The sequence below is a fragment of the Prinia subflava genome, chromosome 21, assembly GCF_021018805.1.
Source record: "Prinia subflava isolate CZ2003 ecotype Zambia chromosome 21, Cam_Psub_1.2, whole genome shotgun sequence".
NCBI lineage: Eukaryota > Metazoa > Chordata > Aves > Passeriformes > Cisticolidae > Prinia > Prinia subflava.
In genome coordinates, this window is record NC_086267.1 from 7,069,829 (window position 1) to 7,087,490 (window position 17,662).

The 17,662-nt window shown below is 52.1% G+C and overlaps 1 protein-coding gene across 1 annotated transcript; it reads left to right on the forward strand.

Moving 5' to 3' along the window:
* Positions 1 to 1,006: 1,006 nt before the first annotated feature.
* Positions 1,007 to 17,249, forward strand: CA6 (carbonic anhydrase 6). Its single transcript, XM_063417196.1, has 10 exons — positions 1,007 to 1,269; positions 8,344 to 8,435; positions 9,331 to 9,513; positions 12,156 to 12,304; positions 12,643 to 12,738; positions 13,351 to 13,417; positions 14,022 to 14,179; positions 15,097 to 15,220; positions 15,638 to 15,736; positions 16,324 to 17,249. The coding sequence occupies exons 2-10, from the start codon at positions 8,363 to 8,365 to the stop codon at positions 16,935 to 16,937; spliced, it is 1,563 nt and encodes a 520-aa protein (XP_063273266.1). The 5' UTR covers positions 1,007 to 1,269; positions 8,344 to 8,362; the 3' UTR covers positions 16,938 to 17,249.
* Positions 17,250 to 17,662: the final 413 nt, after the last annotated feature.

Consider the following 17,662-nt stretch of genomic DNA (forward strand, 5'->3'; position numbering starts at 1 on the left):
TCCCTTGTGGACACAGAGGCAGCACAAAGCAGATTTCCTGAGCTGGGGGCTGGGAGCCTGCATTGCCCACCCCAGCAGGACCACTGGCCACGGACACCGTGCCAGGAGCCTCCTGTGCCCTGCTGGCCCCTGTCCCCGAGGGGGCACAGCTGGGGACACCGGGGCAGCAGTGGTCAGGCACCCCTGAGCACCAGCCTGGCACTGTTCAGGTGTTGGTATAATTTTTTTCCTGGATCAGCAGATTTAAAATTGCGCTGTGCCATACGTGTTAAAATTAAACTCAGAGCTGGTATTAAAAGTGCTGCTGCTCAGTCGTGTATCCTGCCTGATTTTTCCTTTTGTCTTCCTTCAAAGAGCATCCCCAAGGCTATGAGATATCCAGGAAGCGCGAGTTTCTGTGAGAATCCAAGCTGGTTACCAGTTTATCAAATACTCAGTACACCCTTAAAATATTTCACGGTTTGGAAGGGGCCTGTATGGCTCATGGGGTGGACACTGGGAACAGAGAGTTTGGGGACATTTAAAGCCCGTGTTCCCATTCCACAGCTCACGCAGGAACTCTAACACAGAGGAGCTGCTGATGGAGCAGACGGGGAAAAGCCACCAGCACAGACCTGGCTCACAGGAATCCACCAGCCAGAAATGGAGAACGACTCAGGAGCAAAATCCCTCCACTGCAAGGCCTCACGTTCCTTGTGCTTTACAGGTGAAACTGCAAGTGTGATAAATACAAATTTTCTGATTTCTTGCGACGCCGATGAGCACAGAGGCCGAGGAGGGCAGCCTTTCCCTGCCCTGTTTGGAGCACTTGGGCAGGAGCCTCCCGAGCTTTCCGAGTGTGAAATCCTGGTTCAGGCAGCTGAGGGTGCCAAGGCAGCAGCAGAACCACCACAGATCAGGACTTGTTTGCGATGCATTCAAGTGCTAATAACCATTGGCAGTGCAGGGCACATTCCAGGGCGGGAGCACCTTGAAAGCATTTCCTGCATGCTCAGGGACCTGTCCTTCCCCCAGAGCCTCCCAGAACACCTGAAGATGTGTCTGGGTGGCTGCCTGAGCACCTCCCTCGCCCGCTCTGTCTGGTGCTGCAGCAAGTGCCAGCCTGTTGGTGCTCTGAGCAGGTTCCCTTGGGAGCTCTGCATCTCCGGGAGCCAGGCTTTGTCCAGGGGGGATCTCCAGGGGAAAACCATCGGATGTGAGTGCTCTGTCACTCAGATTTCTCCTCTTCATTGACCCTGCAGAGCCCTGTAAGGAACGTTCATTGCAAAGGTAATGGCAGAGCCTGACTAATGTTCTCTCTGGGTATCTGTTAAATTGTGGGATGATGTGTTTAAGGTGTTTTCTTCCAGGCATTCAGAACCTCCTCTGACTTTACATCCTTCTCCCTCACTTTTCATCCCACTTTCTGCCATGCCTTTGTCTCACAGCTTCACCCTGCAGCTGAGGCACCTTTAGGCACATGAATAGTGAAATGGCTGGAGGTGACAGACCTGGCTTTCTGAATGCTCTTAACTTCCAGCACTTCATCCTCCTGTCTCCTGGCAGGGCTGTAGGGAAGGCTGGTTAGTCCTCACTGGTTAGAGTGGGCACAGGTCTGTGTGCAGCTGTGGACGTGTGGTGTGGGTCATCATCAGCCTCCCTGAGCACACCAGGGCTGTGTGGGACACTCGGGTACCAGGCAGGATATTCTTTGCTACTCAAGGTGATAACCTACATTTACAACTACCACATCCATTTCTAGGGCATGGGGAATAGTTATGTGGAAGGGAACCAAGTCACGAGTCAGGGTGCTGATACCAGAGTACATTCCCCAGGAGCTGATGATCTGGTGATTTGTACGGAGACTGAAAGCTCCTGGAGCAGCTGGATATTAATTGCCAGGCGTTGTGGATCCAAAGGCCATAGCTGCTGGTTGTAACCACGCTGAAACCATGAAGTAATCCTGTCTACAGGGGCCAGAGTGCAAGTCCTGCACTGCCTCTCACAGGGTGTCTGAGGCCCCTTGCTGAGCAGGGCCTTCCCCTTCTCTTTGAAATATATTCCACTATAAAGGGGAAAGCAAGCTAGGAATTGATTAGCCATTTAGAAATTGTATTTGATGTTTAGGCCTAGGGTTTTTTGAATGACAATCTGAAAAAAAAATGAGTAGTCCAATAACACCTCATTTGTTTCCTTAAAAAGTGCAAAATACTTATGTAAAGCACAAGAGTTATCAAGCAGGATTCTCTTGCCACAGAACAGGTACAGCAGAGACAGTAGGATTTAAATTTCCTTCATGTTGTCTTCCTGCCTTAAAAACCAACCTCATTCTCATGGGAAACACTTTCAGCTCCCCTCATCACTTTTAGCTCCTCGGAGTGCAGTGGGGATGAGCTGCTGGGAGAGGAGGGACTGTGGGCACTTTGCTCCTTCTGAAGGTCCCTGCAATGACCCTGCCTGCAGGAAAAACCTCTTCAGAGCTGGGCAAGCAAACACTGGGGCACTGATGAAAGCAGGGATGGGTTCCTTGGTCACTGAGACTGGGTGTATCTGTCCCCAGTTTGGATCTCAGTGCCTCTCATTGGAGTTTCCTTTTATCAACAAAAGGAACGGGCATGTCTGGATTGGCACCAGAGGTCCCCGTGTAAAACACACATCTCTGTCAAGGCTGGTTTGCTGTGTGGGCTAGAAGGAAGTTTAAGGTGGCATTTCCTTGTAGTCACATTTCTTCCATTCCACCACTGCATTTCTCAATCCAAATCCACATCTGTGCTGCCTTTCCTACCTTCCACCTCTGCCAGCAAAGTCCTCTGATGTTTTCAGAAAATCTCTGCAGAAGCTTTTTCCTCAGGCCAGGCCTCTGACAGAGGATCTCTTCCAAAGCTGCTCTGGTCCTGCTGGGATCTCCCAGCTTTCCCCACCTTTTCCCCTCTTTTACCATGGACTCTTCTGCTCTTGGGAAAACAAGCCCAACCCATCCCTCAGGTGTGGCCTCTCCATCAGGTGCTGGATGGGCTGCACCTCACTGATCCCTTATCAGAAAGGGATAACTCAGGCTGCTCCTTGCCTTGGGGTGAAGGTCCTGCACTCTGGTGGTGCAGCAGGTTCTCCACGTGCTGGGGAGCTGGCTGCCGTGCCTGGGGACAGTGCTGTCCTCCCTGTGTCCCTTTGGGATCTCTGCCTTGCCCTGCCCTGCTGAGCTGTGCAGGGGTTAATGCATTCGTGCTTACACAGCTTTTTGAAGATGAAAAGTGCCGTGGAAGGGCTCTGTTATTGTTACCTCGTATGAAGAGGTCTGTACCAGACCCAACCGTATTGTGTTTGGCCACTGGATGTCACAGCTGCTCAACACACAATGCAGCTGAAAGCAGAAAGGAAAAGTGCTTAGGCAGCAATGGGCAGCGGCCGCTTCCAGAGCCTGTGCTCGTTCTGTGCTCTGACTGCTGGTTTGTTAAGGGGCTGGGGGTCTCCCCCTCTGGTTGTGCACTGCTAATGTCGATTTTCAGAGAGATGGAGCAGCAGTTGTGCTTCCCCTGCCTGCCACAACACTGGGGAATGAGGAGAAAACTGAACATTTTTAGGGGGAACAGTTCAGATATGTATCAAGCACTAATTACACGGTGAACAGGTATTGGCACGTGCTGCCGAGCTGCCTTGTCACTGAGTTGTTCCTTCTCTGTCCCATCCAGAGCACAGAGCCCTGGGATGATGGAAACATTTCTGCAAGGCTCTCTCTCAACACAGCTCCTTCAATCCCCACACTCAGACCATTCCAGTGCTCCTCATGCTCAAAGCAGTGCCAAGTTTGGCCTCCCCATTCCTAATCCTGCCTTCCCTCTTTGCTCTCTTCCAAAGCCTCAAACAGAGATCCAGAACATGAAATCCCCTTTCAGCAAAGTCTGTGGAGCAGCCCTAAAGAGACATTACAAGAGCTGTAATGACATTTCCTGGAAATGAAAATGAAGAGGGATTATTTGACCGTGTTCTCTCCTTTTTATAGCATCCCATTGTCCTTTTCTCCACCTTGGGGAAATGGCAGTGAAAGGCTGCTCCTGCTCATGGTGCAGCGAGGTGATAACCACCCCAGAAGTGATATGAACATTAAAAAGGGAAAACTATTTTAAGATAATCCAAGGGTTACAGCTATAACTAAGAGTAATTGGCTGAAACTGAGCAAAAGAAAATTTAGGTTGACAATGAACTGCAGGTAGCTAATGCTGAGATCTGTTGGAGCGTGAAATGGCATTCACAGAGGAAACCTCTCTGCTTTCAAATGGGCAAATCCTGCCTTCAGGAGCACTGGTGTACATCTCTGGTGTCTGTCTCTGACTGCCTCAAAGCCCATTTCTTCCACAAAGCTTCAGCAGAATCATAAAGGTGTCTGAATTTATATCAGAAGAAGGTAAGAAGGTGTCCCTGCCCATGGCAGAGGGTTGGACTAGATATTCTTTAAGGTCCCTTCCAAACCAAACCATTCTGTGATTCTATGATTAAATTTAGTCAAATACATCAAAATATTGTATAAGATGAAGGAGGTCTAAAGGGATTGTGTGAACTGGAGAAATGAATTTCAGTGCTTTTCTACCTCTGTGATCTCTGTATGTACTTGAAAACCAGGGGCAAAAAGGGAAGAAAAAGAAAGAGCATGGGCAAAATATCAAAGAAAGAGGGCCAGTTTGGGAAATAAGATGTAGAAACATTACAGGAATTGTTGAATAAAAGAATCTCATGCTTCAGTCCACACAGCTATTGTCAGCTTTCCTCATGGGTCTGGGCCTGCCAGCACTGGCTGATCTTTGCCTTTCAAAAACTTGTGTAGGCTCTGGATACCTTCACTCATCCGGCACAGCCTCAGCAGAGAGAGCTCTGTTTGAAGAGGTTTTGGAGTCACTCAGAAAAACCTGACGGCCTGATTGAAGGCACTCTGTCCACCTCACTTCAAACATCCTGCTCCTGGGCAAATGTTTGCTGGGCTGGGGAGTGATGCAGCTCTGACTGCAAGCCCTGATGAAATTCCTGCTGATTCCGAGGCAGAGGAGTTAACCCTTCCAAGTTCTGGGTCAAAGGAGCACTGAGGTTTGAGCCAGCTACTTCAATGCCACATCAAGGGTTTAATGTGGCCACCAATACTCAGAATGTCAGACCCGAGCTGAGCTTTGGGCCAGCGAGGACAGAGAGAATAGCCTGGGAGAAGCAGGATTTAAAAGATGGCAAAGAGTCAGGGGAAACTGTAGAGATAAAAGTGAAGTGCATGGAAGGCAACGATGTGGGATAAAAGGCTTATTTCCTACTGCAGTCCAGGCAGGAGGGGGAAGGCTGAGGTGTGTGTGAAAGTTCCCTGCCTCTGGGAAGAAATCGTGCCAAGAATATTCGTGGCTGACACACACAACATCAGATTTTCTCACTGGCTCAGTCTCAGTGCAGGGATGAGTCCTGTTCCAGTCTTCACCTCTGAGCCCCCAGCTCACCTCAGGCTGCTGGGCTTCCTGCAGTTCCCAGGTACTTTGGCCATTCTTCTCTCAATTATGTCCAGGTACCAAAGAGCTGACCAAGACAAGCCTCAGGCCAGCCAGGTTTAACACCACATACTCTAAAAAAGCTCCAAGAATCAGTAACCAGTGGTTGACGTGGGCAACACTTTATACAGGAGGATTTCCATAACACTCAGCTCGTAGTTGAAAGCTCAATAACCAAAAACATTTAAAGAACTTAATTAAAATTATTCTTCTGTCCTAACCCCCAAAGAAATTCATGTTTTGTGCCCTTAGTAAATCCTTTCCACGGATTTCTGTGTCTTCATAGAATCACAGAATGGCTTTGGCTAGGAGGGGCCTTAAAGACAATAATTTGAGCTAACAGAGATGTGGGTTTTGGATGTGCTGAGCACCCACAGCTCCCGCTGATGTCAAGTGAAATGTCACAAATGTTGCAAAAGCTCCATTAAAAATTAATTCACTGTCATCTCCACTTTCCTGGCATTGGTACATTCCCAAATGGGTTTTATTTCAAGTCCTGTGTGCAGACTGGGCTGGCTGATCAATAAAGCACAGGCCGGGGAGGCAGCTTGTCACTGTGACATCCAATTCCCCCCTGCTGCACCCAGGGGCAGGTGACAGGAGAGGGGCTCCAGCCAGAGGTGACCTCCTGTGCCTGGCTCCTCTGCACACCCTCCTGTGCTGCCGTGTGCAATCCTGAAGTGCAGAGAGGCACAAACCCCCAGATTTCACCCTCAGCTAATTTCAGAGCCTATTTACACAACTGGATACACAAGGATTAAGAAGTGCATTGCAGGGCAGGTTTGCTTAGTCTGGTCCTTACACAGTTCAGTGCAACCGTCAGAATAAATGACTTCTTCAGAGGAGAGAGGGAAAAAACACATTTGGTTAATCAGCTCAGTGTTAATCAGCAGTTCCCAAACTCACTGCACAAACCAGCAGCCCAGGAAAGGCCTTTTTATGTTAACAATTCACTTGCAAGGAATAAGATTTTGAGTGAAATACCTGCTTGTGCTCTTCAGCACAGAAACCTGAGTTCCCACGGCACCTGTAGCTCACCCGTGCCTCTCACTGATGAATTGCTGTTATTATTAATTATGTTATTATCACAGAATGAGCACTCTGCCTGTGCTGCAGCATCGTGGGGCCTGTCCTGCCCAAACTGCCACCCAAACTGCCCCAAACTGCCCCAAACTGCCCCAAACTGCCCCAAACTGCCCCAAACTGCCTCCCAAACTGCCAACAGGGTCTTGCCTTCTGTGCAGCTCAGCCTCACCCTCACCCCAGTCTGAAAATCACCTTGTTCCTGAAAATAATTTATCACGAGTGGCAGGGACGCTGGGAACAGAGGTGCTGAGAGTTCACTGATCTGATCCTCCTTGCCTCGTGTTTAATATTGCTGCCTGTCACCTAAAACCAACAGCCCAGCTATGCTGCTTTTGTTGGAATCTTTAGTTCTTTTCCATAGAAGGTAAAAATTCCATTCCTGGGGAGATCTCTGCTCCCCTTTTGTTTTGAAGCCCTGGGTTCAGGAGCTGGGGGTCAGGGCTGGGAAGAAAGGGCTGCCAGCAGTGTCATTCCTGGGGGAGGAGGAGGTTTGTCAAAGGGAATGGCATTTGCTTGGTGACAGGATACAAAAGGGCAGGGAGAGAATCCATGGTCTGTTCCCTGCTCTGCCAAATGACTTTTACTGGACCACAGAAAGTATTTTTGCTCGGGACACATTTTTAAGGAAATCAAGAGTCTGAAGAGATACAGAAGTCCACAAGAGCATTTAGACACCTGTCACCTGCTGGTTTTTATTTGAATTCCTGTATGTTTTTTGAAAAGCCATCGGGGTTTCAGTCTCTTGTATGGTGCCTGTATCTTTCAAGTCTAAATAGGTTTTGAGAGCTCTGAATTTTCAAAGGTTGCAGATCTCTCCCATTCAGAACTAGATTTTCAGCGATGAGGGAAGGTGTTGAAAGCAAAAATGCTTTGAATGCAAAGGCTCAGGGGTGTGGAGTGCTGCCGGATTTTCAGAGGAGCTAAGTGTCCAGGGTTTTGATTCCTAGTTAGATTGTGAGTGCTCTGCACTGCTGAAATCCAGTCCTCTAAATGTCTCCTGCCTCTGCTCCTTGCTCTGTGTAAAGGGGAGCTCTGGGCTGGCTGGTTCTGCTTACAAAGCTCTGTTGTACCGACACTTGCAGTGAGCAGCTTTCCAACCATTCATGGGAATGGATGGACAGGAAAAGGGCAGAGCTGGGCAGGGGACAGACAGAGCTGGACAGGGGACAGACAGACAGACATGGGCAGGGACAGACAGACAGAGCTGTGCAGGGACAGACAGAGCTGTGCAGGGACAGACAGAGCTGGGCAGGGGACAGACAGACAGAGCTGTGCAGGGACAGACAGACAGAGCTGTGCAGGGACAGACAGAGCTGTGCAGGGACAGACAGACAGAGCTGTACAGGGGACAGACAGACAGAGTTGTACAGGGGACAGACAGACAGAGCTGTGCAGGGGACAGACAGACAGAGTTGTACAGGGGACAGACAGACAGAGCTGTGCAGGGGACAGACAGACAGACATGGGCAGGGACAGACAGAGCTGTGCAGGGACAGACAGACAGAGCTGTGCAGGGACAGACAGACAGAGCTGGGCAGGGACAGACAGAGCTGTGCAGGGTCAGACAGGGACCCGAGGCCATAAGCTCTGCCCGTGGGGGAATCCTGTGCCCAGCTCGGGGACAGCTCAGCCAGCAGGGCCAGCAGAGCTGGGTGGGCAGAGGGATCATCTGGGCAGGAGGGGGGCTGGAAAGGCCAGACCTGGAGCAGAGCAGCCTTTGGGCTTGCTGAGGGGTTTAAAGCAGTGTCTCCCCTTGGTGCAGGTACGACACGGACACGCTGATGGCAGCGCTCCTGCTGCCCCTGCTCCTGGCTGCCCTCGGCCACTGCCACCAGGTGTCCTGGACATACCAAGGTAAAAACGGGGCTGCCTCCCACTGCTGCTGCTGAGGAGCCTCCCTTCCTTCTGTGCTGCTTCTGCCCCTTAGTGAGAGATCACAGAGCAGCTGATTTATTCCGCTTTATTGATGCCTCCCTGTCTGGAAAGTGATTCTCCTCAATGTCACCTCTCTTTACTCCTTTGTGTGGTTGGGACACATTGTCAGGGTTGGCAGCACAACGAGGCTCAGACAATGGGGGAAAGCTTTAGAATGTGTTAGAAGAAAAGCTGCCCTTTGGATGATCCTGCAAGGAAAAGCTTTAAATACTGCCTGCTTCTTATTTTATTGTCATATCCCAGGCAGTACAGGGCACTAAGAAGTACTTATTTAGGTATTTATAATTTTTTGGTGGAATTTTATCTAAATTTCATTTGTGTCAGGGTTTTTTTTGCAGAGCTCACTGAAGTAAATGTTAATCCTTTTATGATCTTCAGTGGGCTAAGTTAAAAGAAAGGATATTGTTGAAGAGTTGCAATATTGCGATTGCTCTCTCCCTAGTTAAAAATAGCTAATTCCTGAGCCTTCCTGCCTATTGCCTTGATCCTATTCACTGGCACGGGTTAAGAAGCCAATTCCACTCCTCTGGCAGTCGGGCCCCATTTCAATCCCCATTTCAATCCCCATTTCCTATAAACTCTGCTCCTCTTCTGGTGGAGGTTCAGCCTCCAGCGATCACCCTGCTGCAATGCAGGTTTCTTACTTTGCAGCACAGCTGTCCTGCAGACACAATAATGTGTATTTTCACTCCGGGGAAGGCAAAGCGACCTTTTATGGCTGCAGCTCCTGGCGTTTCAGTAATTAGCTCGGCATTTCCTGCTGGCAAATGAGAGTGCTGCGGTCCTGACTAACAGCACATCCCTGTCCCTGCAGGAGAAGGAGAGCTGGACGAGGAGCACTGGGCTCAGCACTTCCCGGACTGTGCTGGCAGGCAGCAATCCCCCATCGACATCCAGAGGAGGAAAGTGAGGTACAACCCCCTGCTGCAGCTGGGGCTCAGCGGGTACGACGGGCCCCTGCAGGGGCAGCTCACGATGACCAACAACGGGCACTCGGGTAAGGCTCAGGCCCTGCAGGGCTCACCTGCTGTTCCAGATGTGCAAATGCACAGAAAATGCCCCTCCTTTGAACTCAGCTTTGCCATCCCGCTCCGTTCTGCTCTCTTAGGTTTGCTGTTTCCCTCAATCACCCAGGAAAGCTCTCCAAAAATACAAAAATAAACCAGACAAATAAAGGGCAGATGGGTTTCTGCAAGGTATTTTCTCTGTTGGATGTGAAAAGGGGATAAAATGCAGCTGGAGAATTCCAGATTGACCCTTTCCTTTAATGTGCTGCAGGACAACAGGAGTGCAGCAGTCAGAGGTATTTGGGGCACACTGACTCCTCTGCATTCAGAAAAATGCATCTTTTGGCCTGCGCAGTAATCAGAAGTGACAGGAAAGGGAACCTTTGCATCCCAGGTTTGGTTAGATGTAGGTCACCACTGGAGCATCCTCCCTCACAGCCAGGGATTGGTGTTTTGGGGCTCAGGAGAGGAAACTGAGGCACAGCACACGTTCGAAGCCCAGCCTTTGGCTACACAGTTTCAGGGCAATCCTCATCATTTAGGAGATCCCAGGTTCCCCAGCTGCAGTCTGTAATTCATTGCCTAAATAATTCATCAGCTGGTACTGTTGGGATGATGCCTTTGGACTACAGATGAGCACTGGGAGAATTTTCTGATGGCTGCAGGGGAGGGAGGGTGAGTGGTTTTGGGAAGGTGTTGGGAACATGAAGCTGTTGGCTCTTGAGTCCTGCAACAAAGAGAGAGAAATACGGTGAGAGGGCAGGGCAGTGATGAGGCAGCGCCAGCAGAGGAAGATTGTTGTGATTGTGCTCCTGAAAATTGTGACTCCTTTTGTGTGGCCCACACAAACTCAGCGTCCAGCCCGGAGCTCCCTGTCAGCACTACTGCCCTGCCTGCCTAGACATTAATTCTTGCAGGTTTAGCTTTTCTGACCGCGTGTGTGTATTCGTCCATTCTTTTGTTAACTTCCCAACAATGATTTTCTGATGTGGGGCAGTTTCCTAAAGCACAAAGACAAGCGCCTGTCCCTATTCACAGCTCCTGTGAGTCAGGCTGGGTTTTTCTACTGGCTTCAGTGAGATGGGACAGGGCAGCAGAATCTCTCAGGGAAAACAATCAGCAGATCTGAAAGGGACAGGAGAGGGATTTATCAGCAGGACTCTCCTCACAGGCTCTCAGAGACAAACCCCAGATGTCTCACCCAGGAAAGCAGGTTCATTTTTTCTGTAGGTGTGTCAGCACCTGGCTGAATCCCACCTGAAAATGCCTGTTTGCTGTGGTGTGAGTCCCTCACACAGAGAGCCCTGGGCTGACAAAGCCTTCTATATTTGCACCCTTCTTCTTGTTTTAAAGAGGGTTGATCCTCCAGCTGGTAGCGAGGACAAGCACAGCTCTGAAAAATTAAAATGTCATCCACGTGTGCATCCTCCTCCAGCAGGAGATTTGAGGGGGGGCCTCAAGTTTGCCCCTCATTCAGGGATCTCCTCGGGGGCAGGCTGTGCTGTCCTGCAGGCAGGGATGGACAGAGGCCCCCGTGCAGAGCAGCAGTGCTGGGAGGGCTCAGCTGCAGCTGCCCTGCACTGCCCCAGCTGCTGTGCATGGCCTGGCAGGGCCAGGGCACCACACTCACCCCTCACTGCACGTGGGTGAAAAACAGAACTACTCCCTTCCTTGTGCTTGCAGCAAATATTTGCCTGGGATATCTTAGAGGGGCCTTAAGCTTGTTGCAAACTCACCACACAATTCCCTGGCTGTGTTTTGTAGGAAGTAGAAACCCTGGTGAGGCACTTGAAGTAAATAACCCTCATTATGGAAGGCATTCAGCAGGGAACTTATGAAAAAGGTAGATTATTTTATCCCTCCCGCTCTAGAGCCTTTGGGATATTAAAAGGAAACATGCTTTCATCTTGTCTGTCTATAAACAGTTCACAAACAAAAGAAACTCCTCAGAAACCCAAACTATGACTAATTAATAATATGATGTGCTGCATTTTGCAACGATAGTTGCAAGTTTTTATAACATGCTGGGGGCTTTCATTTAGATGAGGCAATTCTCCACTTTCACTCCTAGATTTATTAACATAATCTCAGATTTCTGGCAGCGAATTAGCAGGGAGACAAAGAGTTTGTGACTTCTCCTTGGCAAGGAGAAGAAAAGAGGTTTGTGTCCACAAATCCTTCAGCAATGTCACAGCCTTTCCAAACCTGCAGGGCATTCCCAGAGTGCCTGGGCCTCCCTGGAATTGTGTTAACACAGGAGGCCACTCACTGTGCTGATTCCCATTCCCCTTTTCTGCCACTCACTGTGCTGATTCCCATTCCCCTTTCCTGCCTTGGGAAGGAGGAGCTGGACAGACCAGTGCCAGATGTGCTGTGCTGGGTGAGAGCTGAGCATTAACGCTCCCGTTAGTGCCTAAAGCAAACGGAGCTGCTCAGGGGGAGGAGGGCAGCACAGCTGGGCAGTGCCCAGCCCTGCTGCAGCCTGAGCCCAGGAAAGGTTTTAAGCTTTGAACTTGATTTTCCCTCCCACCCTGGGGTGGTGCCTGTGCCCGCTCAGTGCAGGAGGGGCCGCCAGCACCGCAGGGACGGGCAGGGCTGCACCCCCTGCTGCCTCCAACGCTGTCCTTTGCAGTTCAGATCGATTTGCCGCCCACCATGAAGATCTCCAGGGGGCTGCCAGGTGTGTACACGGCTGTCCAGATGCACCTGCACTGGGGTGGGCTGGAGCTGGAGACCAGCGGCTCGGAGCACACCATTGATGGCATGCGCCACCTGGCCGAGGTTGGTGTGACACCAGGGAGGGCTCTGGGACACTGGAGGCTGCACCCACAGAGCCTGCAGGGGCAAGGGGGGACCAGGGCTCCCACGGGGGCTTTGGATGGTGCAATGGCAGGGCTGAGCCTGGGCACAGAGGAGCCATGGCAAGAGCACTCCTGTCCTTCAGTGATGGAGCTGCTCCCCCACTGTCACCACAAACCTGTTAAACCAAGGGCCCCTTTGGCCTGGTATGAGGCACAAACAGCCCGAATTGGGGTGGCGGCTGTCCCTTCAGTCTGTCCCTCTGAACACCCAGAAGCCATTCATCCCTTCCTGCTCAATGACCCCATCTCTCTTGGCAGCTGCACATCGTCCACTACAACTCTGCCAACTACTCGAGCTTTGAAGAGGCCAAAGACAAGCCCCAGGGCCTGGCTGTGCTGGCCTTCCTGTACACGGTGGGTGTGACCCAGGCTGGGGGCAGGGGGCACTGGCTGAGCTCAAACCTCCCCAGACACGAGCAGCCCGGGCCAGGTTTGTGCAGCTGTGCCAAGGGGTGGGTCTGGCACCTCTTTAGGAGGCTGTGCTGCTTCCCCTGGGCTTCACACAACACCAACCACGTGGGAGCCCCAGGAAACTTCCCCATAAGCAGCATTCTTTCTATCTATCTATCTATCCATCTATCTATCTATCTATCTATCTATCTATCTATCTATCTATATCTATCTATCCATCTATCTATCCATCCATCCATCAATCCATCCATCCATCCATCTATCTCCCATATATAAGAATATCAGGTGTGGGTTTCCCTGCAGTGCCTCCAAGCCTTGCTCTCCTTTGCCAGTGGCAAGGTTTGATTCAGTGTGGATTTAAAAGCAGTAAAAAGAATCCTGTTCCCCATTCTACCCCAGCTGTGCAAACCTGACCCTGCCCTGCAGTGTCCAGCCCATCAGGGGGTCTGTGGTGGTCTTTGTGTCCCAGCTGATGAATCAGCCCCCCACAGCTGATTAGCAGTGAGAGGGACAGGCAGGTCACACCTTTTGATCAAGTGTCTGTGCTGTGTTTAGGATGGGCACTTTGAGAACACCTACTACAGCGAATTCATTTCCAAACTGGCAAGGATCAGGTTTGCAGGTAAGGCCTGGGAATGCCATTCCCTGTCTCTGTGTGTACACAGGGGCTCTGGGAACAGAGGTTTTCCTGCTGCTGTGCTGGCAGAGCATCCTCAGCCCTGCACAGCTCCAGCCAGCCCAGCCCGGGGCTGTGGGGAAGCTGCTCAGGGCAGCAATAAATGCACTCCTGGAGGTGTGTGCAGCACCAAATGTCACCTTCCTGCAGCCTGCACAGCCCCTGGTCCCTCCTGGGGACACCCCCAGGCACTGGCAGAGCGCTGAGAGCGGCTGCCCAGCACCCCCAGCACCCCCTGCACCCCCAGAGCCCCCAGCACCCCCTGCACCCCCTGCACCCCCAGAGCCCCCAGAGCCCCCAGCGCCCCCTGCACCCCCAGAGCCCCCAGCACCCCCTGCACCCCCAGAGCCCCCAGCACCCCCAGCACCCCCAGAACCCCCACACCTCTGACTGACAAACCACAGCCCCCCAAGGGCCCTTCGTGCCTCTGCATCTCCCCCAAAGGTGGCTGAGCCAGTGCCCTGGGCAGAGGCGTTTGCCACCCCCGGCTCCAAGAGCACCTTCACCTCCCTCCCCACTAACCCCTGATCCCATCTCTGCTTCCTTTGAGGTCAGTCAACCACGCTCAGCTCTCTGGACGTCCAAGCCATGCTGCCAGAAAACCTCTCCCACTTCTACAGGTACCAGGGCTCCCTGACCACCCCCCCGTGCTCTGAGAGCGTCATCTGGACCATCTTCCACTCCCCCATTGTGCTCTCACACACACAGGTCAGTGGTGCCTCTCTTCCCTCCAAACCTTCCCCTTTGTGGCCTCCAGGGAACAGAGGAGCTCTCAGGGCATCTCTCACAGATGAGATTTTTGGATTTTTGGATCTCTCACACAGAGCTTTTGGGATGGATTGCTGAGAAACTGGAATTGCAGGTGGCTGTGGCAGGGTCAGGCTGTGCAGGTGACCCCAGGCCTGGTGACTGATAACCAAACTGAAGCACTATGAAAAGGAAGAAACCAGTGAGAATTAACAAGACAAAAAGTACTGCAAGAGAGTCCCCCTGAAAAGAAGAAAAACAAACCAAAAAAGAGCAATTCATAACATTAAAATAATTACAGAATAATTGGCAGATTTTAGAAGGTATTTCAGGCTTTTTCCTTGTCTAGACTTACACTGAAAGCAACGCTTTCAAGTTAATAAATAATAAAGAAGCATCAGAAACATTTTCTTCTAGAGGAAGAACAAGATTAAACTGAAACCACAGTAGTGGGGGTTCTTTGAAACAGAAATACTCTTTTTGGCAGGGGAAGGCCAGAAGGCACTTGTGAGAAAGGTGCAGAACAGCAGCAGAATCTGCATCCATGCCTGTCACAGGCAGGGTGCAGAGCTCCCCCAGGCAAAACACCTTTATCAGGAACGAGCTGATAGGAGCCCTCAGTTCTGCTCCTTCCCCTCCTGCTGCCTGGCAAGGGACCCTGAGGATTCCTGTCCAACGAGTGCAACCCTGAGCTGCACCGTGTGCGCTGCAGTTCTGGGCAGAGCCGCTGTCCCTGTGCCCTCTGTGATGTCCCTGTGCCCTGTCCCCATGCCTGTCCCCATGCCCTGTGCCTGTCCCCATGCCCTGTCCCTGTGCCCTCTGTGATGTCCCTGTGCCCTGTCCCCATGCCCTGTGTGATGTCCCTGTCCCTGTCCCAGATCCAGCTCCTGGAGAACTCCCTGCTGGACTGGCACAACCGCACTCTGCGCAACGACTACCGGCACGTGCAGCCGCTGCAGGGGCGCCTGGTGGAGGCCTCCTTCCGAGCCCAGGGCACCCCGGGTAAGGCCAGGGCACCCCGGGTAAGGCCAGGGCACCTGGGGGGCACAGACACCCGCGGGGAAGGGGTGAAACTGCAAATCCTTGCTGGATTCCATGGGCTGGAATGCTCTGTCTGGGAGCAGCAGGGTCCCTGCTCAGGGGGAGGTGTCCCGTGTGTCTCCCCTTGTTTAAGGGGTGTGCCAGCCCTGCCCTCGAGTGTCACACACCTCCAGGGTCGCTGGTGCTCCTGGCACCACGTCAGGACCCTCAGCTCAGCTGTGTCTGGTGCCTGGGAGCAGCTCTGGCTGGGCAGGCAGGCACAACACAGAGCAGGGCAGCTCCTGTTTAAAACCTGTTAAAACACAGGTTTGGCTCAAACTAGAAAATGAACTGTGTAGGTGCCAGCCTTCTGTAAATTCATCTGTCTGATTGCTCCAGCACAGTGTCCTCCGGAGGAATTCACCCTCAGGCTGGATCAAATCCAGGCGCAGCTGCAGGACATGAGGACAGAGCTGCTGAATGGACTGAGCCCCACAGGTGAGAAACAAACACAGCCTGGGCCCCACAGGTGAGAAACAAACACAGCCTGGGCCCCACAGGTGAGGAATGAACACAGCCTGGGCCCCACAGGTGAGGAACAAACACAGCCTGGGCCCCACAGGTGAGAAACACAGGCTGGGCCTGGCTCACCTGGTCAGGATGAGAGCCCACGCCCTGCTGGCCTCGGTGGCCCAAAGCACTGACAGGTTTGGTACTGACACACACAGAATTTGGTCCCAAATCCTTCACCATCATCAAGGCCAGCCCTACTCCCACAGCAGCTGCAGCTCTCTCCTGCCACATGGGAGCACATTTTACAGACAATGAAAAATTTCAGCTCAGTTCCCCCAGGTCAGATAATTATCACCTCTATTTTATACAACATGAGAAAAGAGGAAGGAGGGAAAAACATGATTTTCCCAAACATTTCCCAGTTTTTCATCACTTCAAGCCCCTTTCAGCACAACACACACCAGTAACTGGAAACTCAGACTACACAGCCCTACCAGTTCTGTGGGTGTTACTCTCCAGAATCTGGGCTTATTTACAGGAAATTTAACTGCTGCCTTTTTTGGTTACTTCAGATGCGAAATCCAGCACCTTTCCAGCTTTCTACTTCCCCGTGGAAAACATTGAAAGCTTTGTGGAGGTTCACCCCCTGCGTGCTGTGTCCCTCCAAGCCTTCACCCTGTGCTTCTGGAGCAGGACCCAGCCTGTGGGCACCCAGACCGTCCTGTCCTACTCCACCGGGCACAGCGACCACGAGCTGGGGGTGACGGTGGGCTCCGAGCTGGGGCTGTGGATAGGGGGGCACTTCCTGAGCTTCCCGCTGCAGCTGCAGGCGCAGGGGTGGCTGCACCACTGCGTCACCTGGGAGTCCCGCGAGGGCACGGCCAGGCTGTGGCTCAACGGGGCGGCGGGCACGGCCAGGAGCGTGCAGAGGGGCTTCGTGAGCCAGCCCGGGGGCTCCCTGCTGCTGGGCAAGCACAGGGACGCCCTGCTGGGCACCTTCTGGGACGGGTTTGGCGGGGGGCTGGCGCGGGTGAACCTGTGGAGCAGAGAGCTGGGCGCCGCCGAGGTGCGGGCGCTGGCGCGGTGCCGCGCAGGGCCACCCCCGGGGGATGTCATCGCCTGGGGACAGACCCCCATGGCCCTGCTCGGGGGGGTGCTCCTGCAGCCCGACACCAGCTGCCACTGAGCTCGGCCTCGGCTCCGTCTGAAGGCAGCCAGGGAATCCAGACTGTTGGGAAATCTGGGAAAAGCTGAGATTGTTTGCTTGTTTCCTGGTGCTCCAGGGTGTTTTTCTGAGAGACCAAAACCTCCATCAGATAAAAGCAATGAACTGCACAATCTGGCACAGTCCAGCAGCCTGGACTTTACATCCCTCCCAGGGGGTTGATTTAGACCCCATACACAGATTTTTTTTTTATTTTTTTCAGGCCAAAGAGCTGCTCTCTGGTCAAAGGAGCTGCTTTCTCAAATAAAATTTCTCTCCCATCCCTCACCCAGTCTCAGTTTCTCACCATCTTCCCTGCTTGTCCCTTCTTCTGTTTGTCACCACCAGCTCACCCCCTCTTCCCCTGCAGTCGTATCCCGTGGGATGCAGAGCCCTGGCAGGACAGGTCCTGGCAGGACAGGTCCCAGGACAGGTCCTGTGCAATTCCTGGGCCTTGCCAGTGGCACAGCTTTGCCCTCTTTTCTGCAGTGGACGTGGAGACAGAGCATAGAAACAGCTCCTTTTTCAACACTTACATATCACAGCCTTGAGCACAGGTATATTGTATATAGAAACTAATTTTCTAAGGTTAAGGTAAATCATGTGAAGGATTCTCCATCTACTACACAAAATCCATGCCAAGCTGTTCAACAATTCTGCTTTTTTCAAAACAGAGGGCAGCACAGTAATATACCAAATTAAGTTTA

Coding starts and splice junctions, on each gene's coding strand:
- CA6 (XM_063417196.1), top strand. CDS start 8,363: ATGGCAGCGCTCCTGCTGCCCCTGCTCCTGGCTGCCCTCGGCCACTGC. Junction 15,221..15,637: donor CCGAGCCCAGGGCACCCCGG/GTAAGGCCAGGG, acceptor TGATTGCTCCAG/CACAGTGTCCTCCGGAGGAA. Junction 15,737..16,323: donor GAATGGACTGAGCCCCACAG/GTGAGAAACAAA, acceptor TGGTTACTTCAG/ATGCGAAATCCAGCACCTTT.